This window comes from Lepisosteus oculatus, chromosome 2 (assembly GCF_040954835.1).
Source record: "Lepisosteus oculatus isolate fLepOcu1 chromosome 2, fLepOcu1.hap2, whole genome shotgun sequence".
Lineage (NCBI taxonomy): Eukaryota > Metazoa > Chordata > Actinopteri > Semionotiformes > Lepisosteidae > Lepisosteus > Lepisosteus oculatus.
The window spans coordinates 69425874-69449897 of record NC_090697.1 but is presented as its reverse complement, the minus strand read 5'-3'; the positions used below and the strand labels follow the sequence as shown (position 1 = coordinate 69449897).

Sequence of the window (24024 nt, the reverse complement as noted above, 5' to 3'; positions counted from 1 at the left end):
CACAGCTGGGATTGATTCATCTGACCAGAGCTCCACTCTTCCACTGACCCAGACTGGACCTCACCTGCCCCCAGAGGGTGTCAGCTGGCTACTTTCTGAAAACTCCAGCACAGGGCTCTGGATAGACTAACCAGCAGCAATCATCTTATTCCACCATAATGCATTCCTTCCATTTGGTCCCTGACAGCATATTTATTGCTTTAAGTGATTCACTTTTTTCCATGATAATCATCCTTCTGCAAGATACAGCATTATTGCAGTGGTAGCAATTCCAGATTTAGCTGACTTTAGTTCTTGTTGTAGGCTAGTGTTGTAGGCTAGTGAAGATTTCATTTTTCTCTTTATTTTTGTCTTGCTGAGCTGTTTGTTTCTCTATTTTGGGTCTTACAATACCGAATTATAAACAGGAAAAAAAACAAACAAGTATGTTACCACAATTCTCACCTTCTTCCCGTTTCCAGACTTCAGATTGAGACGATCAGGCAGAGTAACAAGGGTGTGGTTTGGTATTTTGGGAAATGCCAGCTGTGTCTCTCCAGTAATTCTCAGCCGACCCCCCCCCTCCTCACACACATACACACAACTCCCCCTTCAGACTTCTCCAAGCTCTGGGATTACTGCACGCTCAGCTCGCGCTCCAGGAGGGAATAAAGAGCGATTTTTTTTTTGTAAATGATAAAAAAAACCCTCTCAGCATGCTCTCTGTGGGGGGTGCGCTTGGCTCACAATATCTCTCTCCTTCAAAACGCCTCAGATCCACTAAGCCTCACTGCCTCTGATCCTGCCTCTGCCAAAATCCTGCCATCTTCCGAACTGCCTGCTTGGCTCTATTGTTATGACTGGGATTGTTATTTTGACTTTTAAGCGCCAGACTTTCATCTTTATTTCTCTCCCCACCCCCCCACAAAAAAAAACATTCAATTTCATTTTACCATCTCTTTTCAAAGCACTGAGTCAGATTTTTTGTGTGTGCCTTAATAAGGTGTGCTACAGATTTGGCGTGTGAGGTGTTAAGACAAAGGTGGGTGAGGGTGACTGCGTGTAGCCCCTAGTCTCTCATCTCTCTCTCTCATTAATCATGAGCTCTGGAGCACTTTTATTAACGTACTGGAGAAAATATTGTCCAGACATGAACTTCACGCATTTTTTCTGTACCCAGTCCACAGGCAACCCAGCTTACACAGGTTAATCAAGATCGTTTTGCTGTGATTTATTTTTTATACTAGCTGAATCTTTACATTTATTTTAAATATAAGGATATATAAGCTTTGTAAGTCAGATGCTTTTCACTTCCACCTGAAGTTCTGAATTCCAGTGTGGGTGCCCGTGATAAGAAAATCAGCCCAGGTGTGAGTGTGTGTGTCCTGTGATGGACTGTCCACCTGTCCCAGGTGTGAGTGTGTGTGCCCTGTGATGGACTGTCCACCTGTCCCAGGTGTGAGTGTGTGTGCCCTGTGATGGACTGTCCAACTGTCCCAGGTGTGAGTGTGTGTGCCCTGTGATGGACTGTCCACCTGTCCCAGGTGTGAGTGTGTGTGCCCTGTGATGGACTGGCCTCCTGTCCCAGGTGTACCCTGCCTTGCTCCCGTTGCTTGCTGAGATAGGCCCCGGCTCTCCCACAACCCTGTATTGGAGAAAGCATTTGGAGCAAGGAGCAAGGAGCCCAATAGTGGAGATCACTGCGGTGAGAGATAACTAGGCTCGCCGAGCACAAGAAAAAACACAGAAACAACACGATCACAGGGCACCCATCCTCCTTCAGCCCCGCCTGGCTCTTTCAGGAGCACCAGTGACGGGGACGAAAGGGGTTTGACAGCTCCCAGCGGGACGAAGAGGAAACCAGGGAGAAATAATTGCTTTCGCTTTACAGGTTCTGTTCTCTGGCCAAAGCCACAGGCTGACTTGACTCCATTCTCCACTGTTGTGGAATTGAGGTGGGATTCCTCACCTTCTTGTTCCTCAGATATAAAATAAGGGGCTGTGAAAAAAAAAAAGAAAGATCAGCCGTGACATGTGAAGTGAGAGAACGGGGGCGCGGGAAGGACAAGTTTAGCACAGCTCTTTAAAAAGCAGGAGGAAGAAAGAGGGTTTTGACAGCCCAGAGCCCACTGTTCCTCTCGCACTCTCTGCAAGCTGCCACTTTGCTCCAGTGCGGAGGACAGTGTCTGAAGCAGGGTGTGAAGAGCAGGTCAACTGTGAACTGCAGGGATTAATAATGCAGGACAGAAAACAGCACTCACTGGATGAGCAGAGAGCCCAGACACAACGCAGTACAGCAGCCTGAGTTCACGACTGCGAGAGAGGGGAGAGAGAGGAGGAGATGGAGGAACTGTAGAAGAAGAGAGCAAAGAGGAGAAAGCCAGCGAGAGAGAGAGAGGGGGAGAGGAAGCAAGAAGGAAAGGTTTGAAAAGGAATCTGAATTTGAAAGAGAGAGGTAGAGTGAGCAGAGGGAGAGGGAGGAAGGAGGGTGTGATGGGCAGGATATCGCAAGGAAGGAAGAGAGATATCGAGGAATATGGACATCAAAATAAAGGAACTGAGATACAGCAGCACAAATTTTAAAAAAAGTAATTAGACCAAAATGCTCGGATAATGAAGAGAGAAAAACCCAGACTTCCTTTTTGTTGAAAACGAGCATTTGGGCTTGGTTTAAATAGGCAAACTGAACTAATTATAATTTCCCCAAGTTATTACTTTTTTAACTACTTTTTTGTAACTTTTCTTTCTAGACGTTGTACACAATGTTCAGATCCAATAATAGAAATGATGTTTGGAGGTAATCGAATACTTTGACATCTGCCATGTGTCAATAGCAATGCCTTGCAAAAGACGAAAGCTGTAGCAGACTGTGGCCAGCAGAGGGCAGGTCTGTTCAGCCCTGCCTCTTCCAAAACTCAGATCTTCGTCCCAGACCAGGACACCCCATTGTCATGACAGGGCAGGTAGATGGAAATGAACAGCGTCTGCTGGAGCGGCTGAGGAATCCAAGTGCTTGATCCCAACGAAGGCACAAGGAGTTACAAGAGCTGGTGGAGATGGCAGACAGGATAGGATAGGAGCTCTGAAGGCAGAAGGAGATTGCCAAATGGGATAGGAGTAGAGAAGGTGGGAGGAGATTGTCAAATGGGATAGGAGTAGAGAAGGTGGGAGGAGATTGTCGAAGGGGATAGGAGTAGAGAAGGTGGGAGGAGATTGTCGAAGGGGATAGGAGCTGAGAAGTCAGGAGGAGCTTGTCGAAGGGGATAGGAGCTGAGAAGTCAGGAGGAGCTTGTCGAAGGGGATAGGAGCTGAGAAGTCAGGAGGAGATTGTCGAAGGGGATAGGAGCTGAGAAGTCAGGAGGAGATTGTCGAAGGGGATAGGAGCTGAGAAGTCAGGAGGAGATTGTCGAAGGGGATAGGAGCTGAGAAGTCAAGAGGAGATTGCTCTGCTGACTGAAGCTGCGCTGCCAAGCAAGGCTGGTAGGCAGGGGTTCGGCACAATGCCACTGGTCCAGTGCTCAGCTGGGCCAAAGTGGTGAGGGACGACAGACTGGGTACCAGCCGGCAGTGATTTCAAGAACCAGACGGATACTCTGACCCCAAGCAAGCCCACTTCATTAACCACTGAGGGATAGCACTTGTCAGGTGGAGCAGTAGGAGACCAGTTCATCAAGGCAAGGCTGTACAGCCTCACTGTGGAATGTAGCACAGACACCAGGGTTAATACACCTGCTCTTACAAACAGTGCCATGGCATTTTCAATGTCCAAGTAGCAGGATCTCACTTAACATCTCATCTAGTGGACAACTTCTGCTACAGCACTGTGTCTCCAGTCACCACACTGGGACACTGGGTTTAGATAAATAGCACCATATATTGAGCATTGGGTTTAGAACTGTGATCCAGAGCGCCATATACTGGTCCATCAACACCACCCACAGCAACATTCCTTACAGGTCTCCCATCCCGGTACTGGTCCAGCCCAATCTTTACTTTCTGATATTTGGCAATATTACTGTAGGCTTCAAAGCAAAGCGAATCCTGAGCTCAGTTCTCAGCAGTATTGCCCAGTGATGTTGTAGTATTCACGGTTCCTTCAAAATCCCTTGGTGGCTGAACAATCTTACCAGGGGATTGGCTATGTTCATTAGCATTGAAAAACCTCTACATGAATGAAATATTAATTTCTGCAACCTGTATTTTGTTGCACCAGCTGTTAGTTGACCGTTAATTAAGGAATAATTGAATCAACTGATTAAACCTTTCATGCATTAATGAATAACAAAGTTGCTTTACCAGCTTCCGAATGTTAAAAAATAAACTCAGTATATTACAAAACAGAAAAATGGCCACGCAGACAGGCCAGGAATGAAGGAATGTTACTTCCTGAGTCCGTGCTGCCTTGAGACTGTATCTGCATGTGCATTTTCTGGACCTTTTCCGCGTGGAGTGTCCGCTGGCCTGTGTCTCTGCTCTCCCTTCTCGGTGACCGGGGGGGGAGCGGGCGTGCAGGCCGGGGTTAAGGAGTGCAGGCGAGCCTGGGGAGAGCCTGGCTGGGCCGCTGGAGCAGCCAGACTAATTACCTGCCACGTGAGAGAGCGCCTCCGACTCCCGCTCCTCAGGCAATCAGAAAAGCAATTTGAGCAGGAGGGCTGCGCGTTCTGCTGCGGCCCGCCGAGTCCGTCAGGGGAGGTTCCGGGTCGCCATGGGTCTCGAGAACAATTAAAGAACATTTACAGCCGCCTGATCAGTCAATACAGGCCTGAAAAGAACACATCCCTCCACTCCTGTTCGCAAACACAATTCATTTCTCCACCAGCTCTGCTCCCTCTGGCCCAGTCTGCTGTGTTTGTACATTTCTGCTTTGAGACAGAGTGGATTGGGGCTCGAGGTTCCAACACGCGCAAGAACACGCACTTTTGCCTTAATGCCCAACCACAGCTGATTGACAGGAGGTGGTGGGTAAAGTCCCGGAGCTGTAATTCCAAGGTTGCGGGTTCAAATCCCAGGGGCGAGGCTGCTGTTGCACCCTTGCGCAAGGTGCTTTGCCTGAGTTGTTCCATTAAAATGCCCAGCTGTGTGGATGGGAGCAGAACATCAGACGTCAGCTGAACGTACAAACAGAAATGAGGGGTGTTTCACCGGGGGGTGGGTCATAAATGTTAAATAATGACTCCCTACTGTTAATGGTGTTCGGGTGCATGCAAAGATGGGAGTGGGCTTTTGGAGCGGCACTTTGTGGGTTTTTTTACTGCCAGGGTGTGAAGGGGTTTCAGGTCAGAGGGGCATGATAACAATCAGGTTGACTTTGCAAAGACAGTGGTTTTGGGGAGCTCTTTGTGCGGGCTGTGTGTGTGTGCTTTCGGCAGTGCTCAGACTTGTCATGTTCAGTAGCTATCGGAGAAACACTTGTGCTACACAGTCCTACTACCCACCCTATGCAAATCTCTCCCCCTCCCACCCATCTGAACGAAAGTAGATGCAGAACAGTCACGTGCCACTAAAATCCACTTCCAAAAACGGACACTGGCTGTACTTTTCAAATTGGGGTGCATTGTGGTTTACAGATGGAGTGTTAGAAAGTCCTCCTTCAGTTGTTCCTTGAGGACTGGGATAGCAGATGTGCTACAAGCCACTAATTGGAGGGGGCGCTGGTGATCTGAAACAGACGTTGTAGCCTTCGAGGGGCGCACCACTGTTATTCTGCCCCAGCAGTGACTCCCTCATCCTTTTGGGGTCTTTTCAGATGTCATTTCTGTGCGAGAAGAGTCATTCTGCGGGCCAAGTGCAAATCGAAGGCAGAATCGCTTGGTCTCTACAGAATGATCTGCAACAAGAGAAAGGAGGGAACACTCTTGTATTAAATATTTGTGCTCTTATCACGCTCTCAGTGCCCATTATGCCTCATGTTTTCCTTCTGCAGCTTAATCGCAAATGACTGCACACTCCACGGCCCTTAAAGGGAGATGTCTGTGCGTCGGTCTTCAAGGGTCGCTTGTCGTTTGTTGTTCTCCTCAATCGCCCCGAGCGTGAAGAGTCCCCACACTCCCCACAGACAGACACAGCAGGGAACCTCGGGGCTCAGGGCTTGTGCTCTTGGTTCGGTGACATCGGAGCATTTTGTATGAGGAGGGAGAGGCTGTTGTTTAGGCGCTTTAAAAGGGCAGAGCAAAGCGCAAAGACAAGGCGCAGAGGACAGCACTCACAAATTCACACACTGAAAAATGCACAAGGCTGCATAATGCAGACACTGAAAATAGGCACGGAAGAGCCACACTGTCGTGTCCTATACACGACATGCAGGCAGTTTCATTATTTAACAAGATTACTGGCCTGCTCGTGTTCAGATGTACAGGTGCTTACACAGGCAGGAGTGCACACAGGAGCAGACATCGCAGGCTCTCAGGCACAACACAACTGCACAAAAACAGACAGGAGCACTGCAGACAGACAGGAGCACTGCACACAAAACACACAGCTGCACACAAACACACAGGAGTACTGCACACAAGACACAGCTGCAAACAAGACACACAGGAGCACTGCACACAAGACACAGCTGCACACAAACAGACTTCTGGGAGCCTGTAGTCTCCCACAGAGGTCTGTCTATCCCCAGCGCTGATGCCGTTTGCCTGTCTAGTTGATGGGAGTCCTTTGCGGATGTTGTTAATAAAGTGATGTCAATGGCTTGTGGGCTTGTGGTTCACTAGAGAACACAGCCTGGTGCCTGAGGGAGCACAGCAAATAGGGTCCGCTAATATTAAGAGCACTCTCAACTCCTGCTGTTCTTCTGTGTCTCTCACTGTCTCTTCCCTTCTTCACTACAGTCCTACTCTCCGAGACACTGCTCCCTACCCTCCATCCACCCATCTTCTAACTGCTTTTTCCAACACAGGGTCACAGGGCAGCCGGCGCCTGTCCTGGCAGGCAAGGGGTACAAGGTGGGGTCCCCCCTGGACGAGAAACCAGTCTGCTCCCTGTCTCCCGTTCTGATGTGCCTCCGTACGCTCTCTCCTGTTCAGCCCATCGTGTGCCTCCACCTACAGTAGGTAGCTCATCAGTGAAGAAATTTTGTTCATTGCAGTTAAAACACCTTCCTTTTTCAAAAAGTAGGTATAAATTTGCATGATTCATTTGAGTGAAAATGGAAGGGATGCCTGTATTCTTAAGGGAAGTGTACCTCTTGCTTGTTCCTGTCTCTTCCCTCCCTTCCCTGTTCCCCACAGTCTAGCTCTGCCTTAAACTGTTTTTTTCTTCTGCTGATGGAACAGGAGACATACAGTAGCTGAAGACTTCCCTGTGTCGTTTTACGTTGTCTTTCTCACAGCTTGTTCTGTGTTAGTACCTACGTATACATTTAGTATCCTTATGTGCTAATTGCCCCTGCGTCTGAATTGCATTCACAGCTTTCAAAGGTTCCCATCATCAAATCTGTGAATGCGCTAAAAATACATTCTACTTGGTCACGCGCGGTCTCATCATGAGACAGATGCTTGCATACTGCATTTCAGGTTGAAAGGCTTGAATGAAACTTATCAATGAACACAGGGAGCTGGGCAGGTGAAGTGGGGGTTTCTGAAATGTAGTGCCCTGGTATTCTTTGCCGCAGATGAGCTAGTTCAGAGTGCAGGAGAAGCTCTAAGGCCCAGATGTCACAACGTCAAGCCTTGGCCATCTGGAGATTGCAGTGCATGTAAAAGCCCTGGGTTTAATCCCTGGTTTGCTATCTGTGTGGAGTCTGCATGTTCTCCCCAGGTTTGCATGGGTTTCTTCCAGGTGCTCTGTTTTCCTCCTATAATCCCAAAACATGCTGGTAGGTTAATTGGCTTCCGGGAAAATTGGCCCTGGTGCCTCGGGACCGTTGCTTACCGGGATAGGTCCCGGCTTCCCCACGACCCTGTATCTGATAAAGCCGTTAGAAAACGGCCGGAATCAAGAAGCTGGCTTTTCAGACGACGGTTTTCATGGACAACCATCAGCAACGCAGGGTATAAAAGGCTGGATTCCACCCCAGCTTCATGCAATTGCGCTTTTACAGGGCTGAAAGTGCGCGGCGTTCAGCCACATCAGCACTGAGATTGGCAAATATAAGGCTTTGCTTCCCTTGAAAGCAGTTGTTCCTTGTCTTTCGCCAGGCACAGTGTTTTTTCCTTCACCAACAAATAGTGCTCCCACAGAATAAGGGGATGGGGTTAGCGCGATCTCGTATAGGCGGGGGGTCCAGCTCATCCTTGCCTAAAAGATCAACCAGGAGCTGAGAAACAAAGGCAATCGGGTCACGATGCATAGATCATTTCTCCTACAGTACCTCTCGCATCTAAGTCCTCCACTTCCTGTGTAAGCATCTCATTCTCCGCAGCGAGTGTTTTACATGTGCTTTACATGTGTTTTACATGTTTACAGGTGGCCTCTAATCCCGTCACCCTGACCGGAATACCAGATTAGCCGGCTCCCGTGGGATTCGAGGGTGTTCAAGTGCAGCGCTTGCCTCTCGATTTTCAGATCGGAAGGACTCAACAGAAGTTTGTATCTTGCGCTGTTAGTTCTCCATTACTCTCCCGCGAAGCAATGTTACTGTCGGCCCGGCATGCTTCTGAGTCCAGACGAGCGGATTCTGTTGACTGTTCCTTCTTGTTTTTTTAACTTGGACATTGCAAATTAAACTAAAATAATAACATATCAGTATTATTGCAGATAGAAGAAATAAATTACCCTGTTTTGCGAAAAAAAAACAAAAATTAAATCAGGAGCACCTAACACACATCTACACTGAGCCATGCTCAACAGCGCCCCCCAGAAGTTGGCTTTTCTTCTTTGTATAAACACACCCATGGATGTGGCAATAGTTTGATGATGGTCCTTGGCTCTCTGGAGTGTAGTCTTGTAGAGGGATCTCTTTTAAAGTCTGCGCTACCTTAACAAAATACATTCTGGGAGGTCAGAAAACTATTTAATCTGAAGTGGGATATTTTCCGTTTGGCTGCAACCATTTATTTCCAGGTCGGTTAGCTCTCGAGGAATGACAACTCCTATCAGGCTTTTTTTTTACTGTACATCTCGTGACTTCTCTTTTCCCAGGACACCTGGATGCCTGACAAGTCCCTCACACCTCTCCTCTGGCTTCTGGCGAGCTTGAGGTTCCGCCCTCCGTGATGAACGTGTCGGCTTTGCTCGAAAAGCAGGTGCCAGCTCCCGCACAAAACACGTCCAGGCGCCAAAGACTATTACAGGTCAGTAACAGGAAGTGGAAAAACACAGTTTAGTCAGGGGCACCAAATGTCAATCTCTTAATGTTGTTTTGAGCAAGACGGCACTTTCCTTCCATTTGCAAACATTGTCAATTATGAATGGCGCGCCTCTCTATAAACGCACGCCAGAGCCAGGCAGCTTTGTGCATTGCAGCAGAGCGTCTGAGGAAATTGCACGGCAGGTTAATCTGTCTGTGGGACTGCAGCGCAGGTCACGCTCCGCCTTGCTAGTTACACCACGGGTGGCCTGTGTTTAAGACTCCCACTGCTGCCCCCCATCAAAGAAAAACTCTCAGGCAAAAGCCGTTGAATAATTCAACCGCACATCAAGAATTCGCAATGATCTGACATGAACATGGCCTAGCTTTCCCGTCCTCCTCCGAGATCCTCACTGACTCTCTTGCTGGCTTCTGGAATTGCCTTTTAAAAAAAAACAGGGGTTATGCTAACAAGATGAGATTATTTGGCCTCTCCCAAGAGCAACTGGTGCCTGCACGCTCCCTTCACTGCAAAGTCAGTGCAACCGTCTGGAAACACTGGCTTGGGAACTCAGTCCTGCAGCTGTTCTCCCTGCATCCCTGCCTGTCAAGCCAAAGAGACCGTGCTTTAGTTACATGGACGACGCCACGCTCCGGCTGCAGATGGCTGGAAACAGGCAGGCATTTCTGGGTTCTGGCCTTCTTTTGCCCTCTCTTTGACTGGCTATCTGTGCCAGTAACGCAATTTGACCCAAAAGAAGTGGGCACAGCCCAGGCAATCCTGGCACCCTCTGCAGCAGTTGTGTTTTAGCAGGGGACGTGAATTCCACCCAGTTTCCCTAGCCCTGACAGATCAGAGATGTGAGCATGCGCAGTGCGCTTGCCTCCTTAATTTAACGCCTCCTCCAAATTAATTAAATTAATTGACCTCACAGCGTAGCCAGACTCTGGAACAGAAATAAGCAATATTCTGCCTGAAATTGCCTGCGTGTTTAACAGGAAGAAGCAGAGAGACGTGGGACTTCTGTTTTTTTCCTTGGGTTTCTGTGTTCCTGGATTCTGTGACACCTCACTTACTTCCCTTTTCCCCTTGTTTGCAGATGTGGTCAGGAACGTTTTATTTCCTTACAGATTTCGATTTTTCAGAGTTTATCAAGTTCACTGCACGTATTTAAACCAAGTGTAAATCGAAAATCCCTTAATGGAGTTTTTAAACAGATGATCAGGAGAGCAGACTCTAATCTCACCCACTTCTGCTCTCCAATGAATAAATCTCTCTCCTCCATCACCTTCGCAGCAGCTCCCTGGCTCATTCCCTGCCTCCACCTTACAGCCAGTCTGCCTTCTCCTCGGCCAGACAAGTAAACATGAAAAACACTATCCTAGAAACCTGGTGTTAACCAGAGTTTGACCCAACTACTGAATTCCTGTTTAGAGGTTCAGTCTGCACCCTAGAACTACTGTACGTCTTGCTCTTATCCTTCCTAGTCCTTATTAAGACTTTCTTCATCAGGCCTATGACTTTCGGCTTCATCTCTGGATTTGTCCCCCGGAGCTGGATGTTTGCCAGTATCCTTAACGCTCAGAACTTACCAGTGTTGGCATGGCAATTTGATATTATCACATTTTATTCCAAACTCGACAGCAGTATGCCCAGGAGGAGTCCCAGACTTTAATGCTGTCAGTCGGACAGGGCAGAGCGATGAGCTCGGTGTGGACGAAGACATATCCAGTGAATTTTTCTCTCCCAGCCCACCTCAGGGCATCTCATTTCAACTTTTTCATGGTCCCCAAAAAAAGGCGACTGGTAGTAACATACGTGCGAACCCTGAGCGTTACACAGGCAGTTAAGTAGCGTTATGAAATTAGGCTGCAGGACGTCTAACGCAGCCCGGCCAGATGTCAGAAAAGCCGGAGAAGAACAGCGAGAGCCGAGGCAGTGGCAAGGGAGGCAGTGAGAGAGAGGAAGGGCTCAGGCTGAGTTAATGCGTAGAGCAGAGAGCCCTGCCCAGGGGCCAAGCCATCAATATTACAGCACACGGGGGGGGAGGCCACCGACCGTGGCATATCAAATATTTATCACCCCCCTGTTTTTACACTCATTCTTATTTTCTCTCCCATTCCTGAAAAGACAACCTTAAAAGCTCTAGTGTCACGGGAGGCACCGAGCTTGACAGGTATTGCTGCACGCCGAAGAAAGGCAGCGCAGAGCTCTCCTGTTCAACCAGGCCACATCGAGCTTATTCTTCCCTCGTCTGCACCAAGGGGGGAGGCCGGGTCATGCCCTCGTCGGTGTTGCTGTCCTCAGAACGGAACGGGAGGACAAAAGCCAACTTGGAAACGCCCGCATGTTTCAGGTGGCATCAGCTCTCGTCCGGGTATCGGAAACAACTCTGGGAGGGTTTCATTTTGCCCGTGAAGGGAGTTGGGAGGTAGAGGACATGGAAACGCTTTATAGTTCAGCCATTTGTGAGGGCTGGTCCTGAGCTGCTCGCTGGCATTAAAGTCTGAATGAAACCCAAAGGTGCGGAGATCACGGGTTCAGATCCAGGCTGTGTCTCCTCCTGTCTGCGGCCCACAGTCCTCGGCTTTAGCCTGTTTGCACTGGGGGTATAGGTTGGGTAAACCCTGCTAAAGGAGGTAATGTAGCCCTAACAACAACAGCATCCTGTTTTTAAAGCAAAGGCTAAACTCTGCCCCAGAGACTCATCAGGTTAGAGCTCATCCCATTTTCTGTTGCCTTAAGTGGATATGATTCCTCTTTAAACAAGATGCTAGAGGACAGTTGCAAGGGTACTCCCAGCAACGCAGGGACCCATTTGTACAGTTGGGTGGACTAGAGCAGTGTGAGATAAAGTACTTTGCTCAAGGATATGAACAGCAGTGTCCACAGCGGGGATTTGAACTCGCAACCCCCAATTATGTGTCCAGAGGCCCAGCCGCTACTCTACACTGCAGGCAGATTACAGGACGTAGTCGGTTTTAAATTATAACACATGAGCAATGACAGTCACAGATCCCTCTGCAAAATGGCTGGCAACGTGACAGGGTCATCTGCTGACCCAGCCTGCCCTGCAAGCACAGCAGGGCACCATGGGATTGCAGCTGCAGGATGGGCTGAGTAGCAGGCAAACCTAATGCCAGGAGTTCTGGCAATTCTGCTCAGTACTATCACTATAGAGACACTGAACGTGTGGTTGTATTTGTTGCATTTTAATGCCTCTAAATATAGAAGAACTCTTTTTACTATATTTCTGGATTTTCTTTCTAGTTATCAGTTGCCTTTTATTACATAAAATCCTCCTTCCACAACCACGTAAACTCCCAGGGGAAGGGTATAACTAATTTATTATGATATGTCGCTGTGCAGTACTGCTTTAATGCAACTATTGCATAATTCTTAAGTGTCTTTTCAACTTATTTTTAGAGAGTTCCCCGACATCAATTTAGGCTCAGAGCTTCTCCTATAAGACCAGATTCACTGCCATGGCTTTAAGATATGAAAACAGGCCAGACAAAGACAGTATATAAGCTCCAAAACTGTAATTAAATTCGAAAAATCAACATTTCAATGACCTTATATATTTATTTCCATCATGCGAAAAAGTCTCCTGATCCAAATATTTGCACACATCACTGCTGTTAAACTACATACCTAAAAAAAAACAGGAATAACAAGCCCCAAACTAGAAAAGCTCCAATATCAGGTTCAGAGGTGGCATGTCCCAGCAGCTTGTGCAGGTAAATTACTTTGTGTTGCGCAACTAAATTATAGTCAAAACTGCGCTTTGACTATGCCTCATTTTTCACAACCACAACTATTCCCCCTGCCTCAAAGAAACTCAAAGCGTGCAATCTGTGGAAAATGAAGCTGCTCACAGCGAATGCAGTCTTCGGAGCTGCAGTGAGCGTCTTCTCCAGTGACTCACGTGTTGAAGTATAGCACTTATCTCATCAGCAGTACCAAATAACTCAGTCTGAATTCGGTTTATAAAGAACTTGGGTCTCGAGGGTAAGGAAAACAAGCACTTGCGCTGAATAACGCGGAAGAAAGGCGAACATTTCTTCCAGAGGCCGACGTGAAACAGATGTGCCAGGTGCTGCCTGGGGAGTTTTCAAAGTCTGCCCAGGGGTACCTCATAATAAAAAGAATGAATTGAGGCAAAATGTGCAGAGCCAGCAGTCCCACTTTTGATCATCTTCTGCAATTCTAATTTAGCTCCCGATCAAACCAGTGAGGTTCAGTCCTTTCTCACAGGCTGCCTGAGCTTTTAATGTACTGTCCTCTAGGTCCATTATTACCCCTCTGAAGCCTGTCAGGCTGATGAGCCATTCCTTAGGGGTCTCTCTCAACTCTCTCCCCTGCAATAAGGAAGTCTGAGGGGCTGCTACACCCTTTGTACTGATGTTTGCTGTAACCTGCCCCTCTTTGTCTTTGGCTTGATTCTGGGGATTCTGATTGACCACCACGTTGTAAAAATGTCCAAAAAATGCCCCCGATTTCTATTAATTTATTTAAAAAGCTAAAAGGTTTTAAAGTGGTATGTAGAAAGTTCCTCTGCTCTTGCAGGGGAGGAGAAGGAGTTCCCACATCTGTTTCTTTGATTCCTGGCCAGGGTGTCGCTGCAAGGACTCGGGTCCAAGGGTGGTAAATGTCTGTCCCTCAGGAACTGATGCCGGAGTGATTCAGACACCGTTCCCACAGAGACCTGTGTGGGCCAGGGTTCAGGCGTTCCTCTCGGAAGCGGGGATGAACTCCAGCCCCAGATGGGAGAAAATCTCCTCTTCGGAGCTGGCGGGTAGGAACACGTTCTGCGTCAGAAAAAGAGACCTTTAATAACAGGGCTCACACTTCTGCCCGCTTACAGCAAAGCCTGGTGAGTCACGACATTTTCGTACACATTCCATCTGCTGGGCTGGCTGTGAGCTGCGGAATAACGATCACACTTCCAACTGTAGAAGACCTGAGCGAGAATTAGTCAGGACAGCTGTCTGAGCCCCTGGATGTACACCAGGAGGACAGCAGGGATCCAGTCAGTCATTCAGGTGTGCCTGCTCCCGGGATAACAAATGAAGCTCGGGAAGCCTATATGCAAGCTCCTTCACTCGGGGAGAGACGGGGTTCAGCAGCAGTTCACAAGCAGGGAAAGGCGAGCGTGCCCCTGGAGGGGAACTGCCTCTTGAGGAGCGGGCTTATGGGAACAAGGGGAAGGCGTGGGGTCTGGTGCACGCAGGCGGTCTCCTCCAGCAGGGCCCAGCGCACTCGTCTGCATCACCAGATGGGCGCGTGCCGAACACGAACCGGCACCCCGCAGGGAAAGCGCCCCCCACTCACAGACGCGACCGAGTGTCCTCACACGATCCATCCTGCACGCACATCAACACCGTCATTACGCCATGGAGCGACGTGTTTCATCCCCAGAAAAAAAAAACTTTTCAGTGGGGATGGGATGGAAATGCTGGCTGTCTGTGTTTAAACTGATTTTTTTTAATAACCCAAAAGACATCTGCGTTGGGATTTAAAATTAAAAAAAACAAAAACTTGTTTTGCATCTACTTTCACCTTGTGTGAAGAGGAATTTGGGCAGAGGACTGGAGAGTAAATAAAAAGAGCGAGAATCTGGAGTAAGATGCGAGAGGGTGCATCGGCCTCACCTGTGTCCTGTCGTAGAGAGCATGGCTGTTCAGGGACATGTGCTTCTCCTGCCCTGCCCAGCGACGCAGCTCCCTCTCAAAGTGCTGCAGACAGAGCAGAGAGACAGATCTGTTTTCTAAATGTATGTAGATGATGTATCAATTGTATATGCTTTGGCAACACTAATTTACCAGTCATACCGATAAAGCTGTTTGAATCCGAGTTTGAGGGAGGGGGAGAGAGAAGCACAGGTGATGATTACATAAAGCAGGTCAAGAAAAAGAGGAAGCCAGAGGAGAGCGAGAACGGACAGAAGGCGGAGACCAGAGACTCACAGGAGAGATCGAGATCTGGGAAATGGTGGGGGTGAGGGGGAACCGGAAGGCTGGGATGAGCCACAGGAACTCAGCTTGTTAATTAACCTGAGCAGACACTTAATTAAGTAATTAGCGCCTGGTCCCCCGGTTTGAGACACCTGATGGCCGGACTGTGATGAGAAACTGGAGCACAGCAGTCCTTGCTGTCTGTGTAATAATAACAGGGAAGTCTGCGAGACTGTGCTGGCATTAATAGAACACTGCTGCTAGGCTCTCCACTTTTGTCAGACAGCAGCTGTTCACCAAACTGCAGTTTCAAATGAAGGTTATTTTCTGTCTTATCTTGTACAACCCTTTTTTTTTAAGATCTTTGAAATAATCAAAGACAATAATGATAATAAGTGCAAGTGATTAGATTTCACAGGACAATATTGTTGCCCTGCAAGACTGCTGGGTTGTGTTACAGTCTAACATCACAACAATTACAAATGAGAGGGGGCATTTGTTTGGTTTAGCTTATTTGGTGGTTAGTAGCTAACTGATCAGACGATCTGATCCACCAATTTTTGACTATTCCACTGTAGCTGGGTTGCTAGTTCCAGTCCCAGACAACCCTATGTGCATAGAAAAAGCCTCCTGTTCTCAGTTCTAATTGCACTTTCCCTTCTGCAAAGGCACATGTGGTTTACTTAAAAATAAAGGTCTTGCACAAAATCCATCTTAAGGAGCCACAGAATTAGAGAATGTTGGTCCTTTATACAGCTGTGGCGCACAAGAAACATTCCAATAAATTACTTGTCCCGATGAATTAAAAAACAAAACCAGAAGTATAAATATTTCTAAACAGTTCCTGGAGTGACCCAGGCATGAACACTGTACCTGTGAACCAGTCCAGCCCAGGAGGCCAAACGCAAACTGACTAACAGGTGTCACCACCAGGTCCACACGAACGGCCTTCCAGCTCCTGGGCTCGCCTGAGCAGTGACCCCCAGAGGCTGCACTCTCTTGGGCTGTCCCTCCACTTGAGGCTCCAGGCTCTGGTGGCCTGGCAAGAGGGCGGTTCAGCCTAAAGATGGAGAAGCACCTCTCGAAGTGGTCCATGCTGCTCTGGGAGCGAGCCAGCTGTACCTTTGATTCTGAGTACGTGTTGTCCTTCACCCTGTGATACAGCAGCAAGTCCTGGAAAAGCAGACACAGTGGGATTCACAAGCCAGAACAGCAGGAAATCACAGCCATCACTCTGAACGTAAGAAGTGTCCAGAAAAGATAAGAACCGGTCTTGCAAACAGCACTTGTTCTCCAATTCAAAACCTCCAGCACCAAATCTAAGAAAACACTTTTTACGTTGTTACTGTACTGTTTCATTCAGCAATGCAGAATCTCTCAGTGTTTATGAATACACAGACATCCATGAAAGGGGTAATGAAAGTCCCCAGTTATTACAGCTACAACAGGTGTCAGGAACAGGAATAGGTGTCTGCAGCCTGTCCGTCTGCGATGTCTAAAGTGAGGATGAATAAAGGGCTCGGACTGTGCTCCACGTGGGCTCTAGTATTAGATAAACCACTCAGCAGCCTTGCTGTTTTACTTTCTTAAGAGTTTTTAAAACGTTTTAAAAAAAGAGAGTAAAGATCTCGCACAAGGGAACTATTCCCTCCCATTCCACACCTTAACACAGTATGTTCCCTTTGGTTTGAGGCATTGGATGAATCTGAAGTCTTATGCTCGCCCCTCTCCTTTACCTGGCTGTCCAACCAGCTGATGACTTTGGGCAGAAGTCCCACCTCCTTTCCTTCCTCTGGGTGTGTGATGAGGAAGTCAACATCGTGGCCTGTTTTCTTCCCTCTGCAGAGGGAGGGAGAGAAAGTGGAGTGATCGAACACAGACTTTCCTGATTCTCCTACCAACTGTATTCTAATAACCAACTTTTCCATAGTCACTGCTACACACTCAACTTAAACATGTAATCAAGTAAACAACTGCACCTGTTCGAAGAAACAAAATGCAACATCAGCACCTATCGATGTTAAAACACCACGAAGCCACGCCTACCTTCTAAATCCTCCAGTGATAGTGAGCTCCGCCCCCGGCAGGACAGTATGAACCGCCTCTTCCACAATCTGGCCAATAGCATGAGCCTCTTCCTTGGTTATGGGTGTGGACAGGTCTTCATAATGCCGCACACCTGTGCAGAAGAGCAGACTGAGCCCAGATGCAGCTGAGTAAGCCTTACCTGAAACTTTAACAACTGCAGAGCTGGAGAGAGCCATCATGAGCATGCCGTCTCATTTAAATGGAAAAACCTGATGGAGTGAGGAAAACGGGAACTGAAAAAAAGATACTTCTCGAGTTCCAGAATACACCCTGGCTTAACAGAGCCAGGGTACAGATTTTGGACTGAAATGGTTGAAAGAGCAATAAACATAAAAATTATACAGTACATTTTCCATTGACATTAAACTAGCAAACATAAATAAACCCACTGGAGACTCAGCTGGTCTCTAGGGCCTCAGCTTGGGGGGGTCATGCCCCTGGAAGATCATAGCCAACATGTTCACAACTGCTGTTTAATACCTCTGCATGTTAGATAAAAAAAGACAGATCCTATATAATGTTAGCAAAAGACATGCACCACTGTCTACATGGTGATTGCTTAGGGGACAGTGTAGCATGGCTGGTACATCTCTAGTCATGTAACTGGTGGGCTGTGGGTTCAAGTCAGCTGCTGTTATACAGTGAGGTGAGAAACCAGTACAAACTCTGGCCCACAGAGCCACTGTGGCTCAATATAGGAACAAACTTAAATATGGTGACTACACTTCATTAGGGATGGTAAAAGATTGTGATCATCTAAGTCACCCCTGTCCTGAAGAAAATTCTCTCTGTGATCTTGTTCTTAATGCGAGAACCTGTAACCCACGTTGTGTCTGAAGTACTAGTCAAAGTTCACATCTAAGGACCCATATTAAAAGTTGATAAAATGTCAAGCATTTTAACCAAATTGTCTGTGGTACATTTACTGTATGTATAGGAATATATATAGATAGAACTGATCATAACATATCTAGCATATCAGTAACATACCGGGCGGTGTGGTGGCACTGTGGTTAAGGATCTGTGCCTGTGGCTGGAAGGTTGCCGGTTCGTATCCCACAACCCACAGGGGAATCCTACTCTGTTGGGCCCCAACTGCTCCAGGGGCGCCGTATAAATGGCTGACCCTGCGCTCTGACCCCAAGCTTCTCTCCCAGTCTGTGTGTCTCATGGAGAGCAAGCTGGGGTCTGCGAAAAGACAAATTCCTAATGCAAGAAATTGTACATGGCCATTAAAGTGATCTTATCTTAGCAGATTCTGGGTGTGTTTTTAGACAATATACATGCTTGCTTCTGCCTTCTTATTGCCAAGCAAGACGCCTCAGGCTCTTGCAGGGGTGTACTACATTAGCGAGAAATGGAAGGGGGGTAATCTCAAAAGCTGGAAAGCCTCCGTGTAGTCTGTGTACAGGCTCAGTCTCCTCTGTGAACTCTGCAAGGCTATCCAGAGGACACGGTCTGAAACCACCCACACGGGACAGCGCTATAGAGGGGCTCCTATGGCCCCAAAGTAATTTCACCCCCGGCCCCCGTTCCCCCCTCCAGGTCAAACTATTTTCATCAGCACATTAAACATGGGATGGGCGCCCAAGGTGACCTCCCTCTCCCCCTCATCCATCACTGTAGCCGGCAGCAGCACCATGTCTTCTGAAACAAACCTCAGACAAGCTCGCTGCAGTCTGAAGCCTTTAATTTGTTTTATTGGCCCAAATCCCAGCCAAGCCCCAGACCACACTCATTCCTCTCCACACCATACCGCGTGTGTGTTGAGTTACCACTGGCTGAAAGATGCAGCAAACATCCCATTCAAGTCCGGAGCATCTGGCACTGTTGTCCGTTTTCCTGATGCCACACACACACACACACACACACACACACACACACACACACACACACACTTTGCTGTGAATGTTTCCCACAATGCCGCAGTGAGGTCTCCCAGAGACACATCTGTCACCTGCTGATGGCTGCAGCCGGCTTTTGATGGGCCTGGGATTCAGGTCACAGACAGAGCAGTCACCCACTATGGTGGACTCTCTCATTTTCCAATAGCAGCTCACAGATCTCCCATGTGTCCATAGCAGCAGTTCTTAACCTTTACTGCAGCTTGCAGCCTCTTGGTTCTCAAAATATCTTCACGCACCCCTGATCACAAATTGCTGAAGCAGGTCAGTTCTCTAAACTTGAAATGTATCATAACTATTGAATGAAAGAGAGAGAACTATATATTTTTTTTAAATTTGCAGCAAAACTAAGAATATATTTTTTACATTGACTTTAAAATACTAAGGTTTGATGAAAGTCGTTGTGCTTAAGTGTCTGTGCTTAATTAGTGTTTTCAGCGATTTACCTTCTAAAAAAAACTGGCATGTCTCGCACTCCCAGCTTAAGGGCATCTTGCACCCCCGGGGGGGGGGGGGGGTGTGCACCCCAGTTTAAAACCCAGTGGTCTATAGAGAACATCTGGACGTCCTGTGGCGACACTAGACTGATGGCAGGAATGGATGGGATTACATTCTTGAGTGAAGGTAAAATCCAAGAACATACTAAGTTATCAAAGGTTCCCAAACCTGCCTCTCTCTGTCCATACTCCTGGAGGTTTTCTGAATCTTTTTAAAATCATCCACACCTCAAGGCAGAAGAAAAAGGAAAAGTTGGAGTTGTATCAGTCAGATGGGGGGCAGCACGGTAGCGCACTGGTTAGTGTTGCTGCCTTGCACTGGGCTCAGGTCCCAGGGGGTGGGGATCTGTCTGTGTGGAGTTTGTATGCTCTCCCAATGTTTGCTTAGGTTTCCTACTCTGGTTTCCTCCTACAGGGATACCGTATACTGATGGGTTAATTGGTTTCTGGGAAAGTTGGCCTTGTTGGGAAAGTTTCTGTGATAGGCCTCAGCTCCCCTGTGACCCTGAATGGGAAGAACCCGTTAGAAAATGAGTGAATGGCTGGAGCTGTTAAACTATCCCATGGGTATAAAGTGGTTGAGCATTTAAAGTGATATGGAAAGTCAGCTGGACTGTGGACCTCGGAAAAAACAAAGAAACTAAAGGATCACTTATTTCATGAGCTGCTCTGTTCCACGCCTGCCTATTCAACCTGATCAGGAAGTCCCACTGACACATCAATCCACACTGAGTGCGCTTCAGCGAAAATACGTGTCACACCCTGAGCTTCCACTCAGCAGCGAGCCCTGCGTATGGCTCATCTCAGGGGGTATGCAGCCTGTTGCAGTGCATTTTCCTAGCCAGACCAGAATGAATCAATTTAGAATCAGAGACCTTCTCAATTTAGAGGACAGCAAAGCCCGGAATGCTAGTACCTGCCTCCTGCTCCCGGGTCAGTCTCTGGCCGGACGTCAAGAGGTCACTGGGGTTCCGTACCCCCTCCCTGAACCAGCGGTCCGCTGTCTTCACACCCACCCCAAAGATACCCGTCAAGGTCTGAAACGACGAGCGCAAGACAGAGATACCCCATTAACAAAGGAGAGAATCCGATAGACACACCGCCTTCACCAGTACAGACCCGAGTTCACACACTGCTCACCTTCATAGCCTGGTATCGCTCGGACTCTACAATGGCCTCCACCTCCCTGGACAAGCCATCTTCCAGGATCTCCTTAGAGAGAAAGGGACCGAGAGAGATGAGGTGAACAAAGAGCAAAGCAGACAGTCGAAACATAAGTTTATAAACCCTTTAAGGGCATAAGAATGTAAGGAGAGACGATCTCAGTTTTAGCACCTAATTAAAACATCAGGAGAGAGAACCATATTGGGCTTTATCATAAGTAGCAGTAAGACATTAAAAATACAGTAACCACACCCCCGCTCCCTCAATTTGAATGGTATGACCTTGATGACTCCGAGAGAGTGCTCCCCCAGGCATGGTATACCCTGCAGATCACCCACACTCCGGACAGCCAATGGGAGAGCCTTCAGCACCGACGCCGCCTTCCGGAAAGCCAGGCTCCGCCCTTCACTGTCACAGAACTCCGCATTCTCAGCCAGGACCTCCAGGGCATCCTGTGGGCCAGGCGCACAGGGTAGCACTGACTGGGCAAACAAGTGCCCTGCAGGTCTACACAGGGTGCTGTTGCTATGTTAGGGCCACCTTAGATGTTCCAACACAATGAGCTCTACAATGCGCGGGTTGTGGGTTCGAGCTTTGGTCATTCTAGCCAAATGTGACAAGGATTCCCCAGGTGTGGAGGGGGAATGCAGAATTGGAAGAGTGGGATTAGCAGCAACACAGCCTCTCCTCCAATAGGTACCAACAGGTCTCCCCCTCTATATTGCTACAGCGATTGCATGGTAAGGATACTTATCCTGGAACCTGTCTGCTCTTCCTCACTCTCAAAGGCCAAAGGATCTACTAAAAATAATTCCAAATTCTAAATATTTTAAAAAATATTTAAACATAAGTGTTATACAGTACATGTGGTTCAGTGGGATGGAATCAGAAACACAAAAATGCACAGAGCGGAGACAAGTGGGGATATTTACTGTTAGGGCTCTGTTGTGATGTTGGAGGGGAGTCCTCCTCCCGCACGCATAGGGACTGACTGTTCTCGTTCCGCCACCTGCCTGGGACACCGACTTCACCTGCAAACACAACGAGATGAGCTCAAACCGGCAGCTGGCACTACCCAAACTGCCAGTGCACTGCAGAGTCAGGTCGCACTGAAGGCGCCAGAGGAGTTGGTCTCACTTCCCATGTAGACAGACACTCTACTGCACAACGTCATCGCGGAGCAGTGGGTAAAATAATTACCAACGATTCAGATTAGAAGGCGTAGTAGTACAGTAGTGAAAGAACAAGACTGAGCAACATTTTAACCAAGGTAAAACAACCTCTTGGTACAGGCAAGATAGAAATAACAGCATGATTAAGATAAGATCACTTTATTGGCCATATAACATTTCTTGCATGAGGAATTTGTCTTTTCGCATACCCCAGCTTGCTCTCCATGAGACACACAGACAGGGAGAGAAGCCATTGTACAGCACCCCTGCAGCAGGGTGAAGGGCCTTGCTCAGGGGCCCAACGGAGTAGGATTCCTCTGCCAGCCCTGGGATTTGAACCGGCAACCTTCCAGCCACAAGCACAGATCCTTAGCCACAGTGCCACCACTCCCCCCCGATTATCTCTTATTAGGCTTCCCTATTGGGAAATAGGTCACTCTTGATACACAGAACTATTCCCTGCTGGTGCAGAGACTGAAAAGATGGAAGGTCGGACTGGAGTATAATAAATTACATGAGTGAAAAAGCTAGCCAAGCTGGCGCCTGTTGCCTCATGTCATGTCCAGACAGTACAGCACAAGGCACGCCCTGGGCTCAGTGACCTTCAGCCTGTGTGCGTCCTGAACGTCCAGCGGCCTGGCTGCCCCCATGCTCTCTGTGAACCAGCTGATGTCCAGCAGGTGGACAGGTCTGGGTGTCCATCCGCCAGGGATCTGTCTGTCCAGCCAGTCCACGACCTCTTCCCCCGTGTTATTCTCCGATACCACATGTGTGACAGCATCACTGCAACAAGAGCACAGCAGGTCCTGCTGAGTGGCACATCTTGCTGAAGGGTACAAAATGGATTTGACACACAAATTTCCAGTCACAAGTCCAGAGCCCTGACCACTGTTTCAGACAGTTGATTTGTAGTCCATCCATCTATTTTCTAATCTCTGTATCCAACACTGTCGCTTTTACAAGTTGTGCACAGCACTTACAGTTTTTAAAGCGTTTATATTTCGTTGTACCACGTTCCTACCTGTAGCAGTCCTCCACGCGGAAGCCTTTATTTCTCCCCAGGCGCGTGAGAAAGGCCCTGCGGCTCGCGCCCATCCTGCGCTCCAGGAGGAAAATGACGACATCGGGGAATTTAATGACTTCATTTCTCTCGCAGTTTACGTCATTGCGCACCGTCTTCCTACGCTTTAACGGGACCATGGATAGGTGAGGTTGGGGTTCGAGATTTCCGTGCTGTGACGCTCTGTTGTATAAAATCGTTTCAACGAAAAGTGACTGGAGTCTTAAACTGCGTTAAATTCCATTTTTGCTTATTCGATTATGTGTATTTATTTCCTTTCCGATTTTGAAACTTTGTAACTCCGGTCCGTAGTTCAAGTCGTTCAAAAACGCAGTGAACCCTATAAAATAATACGGTTTCGACATTCACTAGTATTATGGTTTAACTATAATGTGTGCACTCCAGTCAGTCACAGCAATGAATTACACCTGAAAACATAGTCAATGTCCAGACTTAAGCGTGTTAAAGAATTGCAGTTGGTGTCTGAGCAATTTAACTTCCTGAAAACATTGTTTCTGTCCCGGAGGCGACCGCAGCTGTGCTCCAATTTCTCCCCTATGCCGCGGTGTTGCATCAAAATATATCCGATTGGGAAACACCGCATGAAAAGCTTAAATGGTAGTGATGATTCTTATTAGTTACGTTTATATTAACGTTACAATTTGCATTTGTGACTGATGATTAACAATTAATCAGACAAGAAAAAGTCTGATTAAAAGTTAATTCTGCCTGTCCTCTATTCAATCTTTAAAGCATTTTCTGTTTTATAAGTAACCAACTGTTAACTAGGCTATTATAATTTTTTCCGAGGTTGTTACGTTTAAAATGTCTCATGAACTAATAAATAAGCACGGGTGTAAAGAAAACGTATAACTCAATAATAACATTACTCGAGAAAACAGATTTAATTGATTCTCGGTTGACTTTCAGGCTGCGACTAGCATCAATCTAGTGACTGAAGTTGCCCAGCCGG

General features: G+C 47.7%; 1 protein-coding gene across 3 annotated transcripts; it reads right to left on the bottom strand.

Annotated features, from left to right (window-relative positions):
• Positions 1–12774: 12774 nt before the first annotated feature.
• Positions 12775–23986, bottom strand: polm (polymerase (DNA directed), mu). 3 transcript variants are annotated; one of them, XM_069182072.1, is made up of 11 exons: positions 23013–23986; positions 22594–22774; positions 21752–21850; positions 21101–21271; positions 20796–20867; positions 20572–20692; positions 17213–17345; positions 16903–17005; positions 16040–16339; positions 14864–14947; positions 12775–14020 (listed from the first exon to the last, which is right to left on the bottom strand). In XM_069182072.1, exons 1-11 carry the CDS (start codon positions 23189–23191, stop codon positions 13934–13936), a joined length of 1530 nt encoding a protein of 509 aa, XP_069038173.1. In that variant the 5' UTR covers positions 23192–23986; the 3' UTR covers positions 12775–13933. The 3 variants fall into 3 exon arrangements, with proteins under 3 accessions (XP_069038173.1, XP_069038178.1, XP_069038182.1); XM_069182077.1 differs by having other exon boundaries at positions 21158–21271; XM_069182081.1 differs by lacking the exon at positions 21101–21271.
• Positions 23987–24024: the final 38 nt, after the last annotated feature.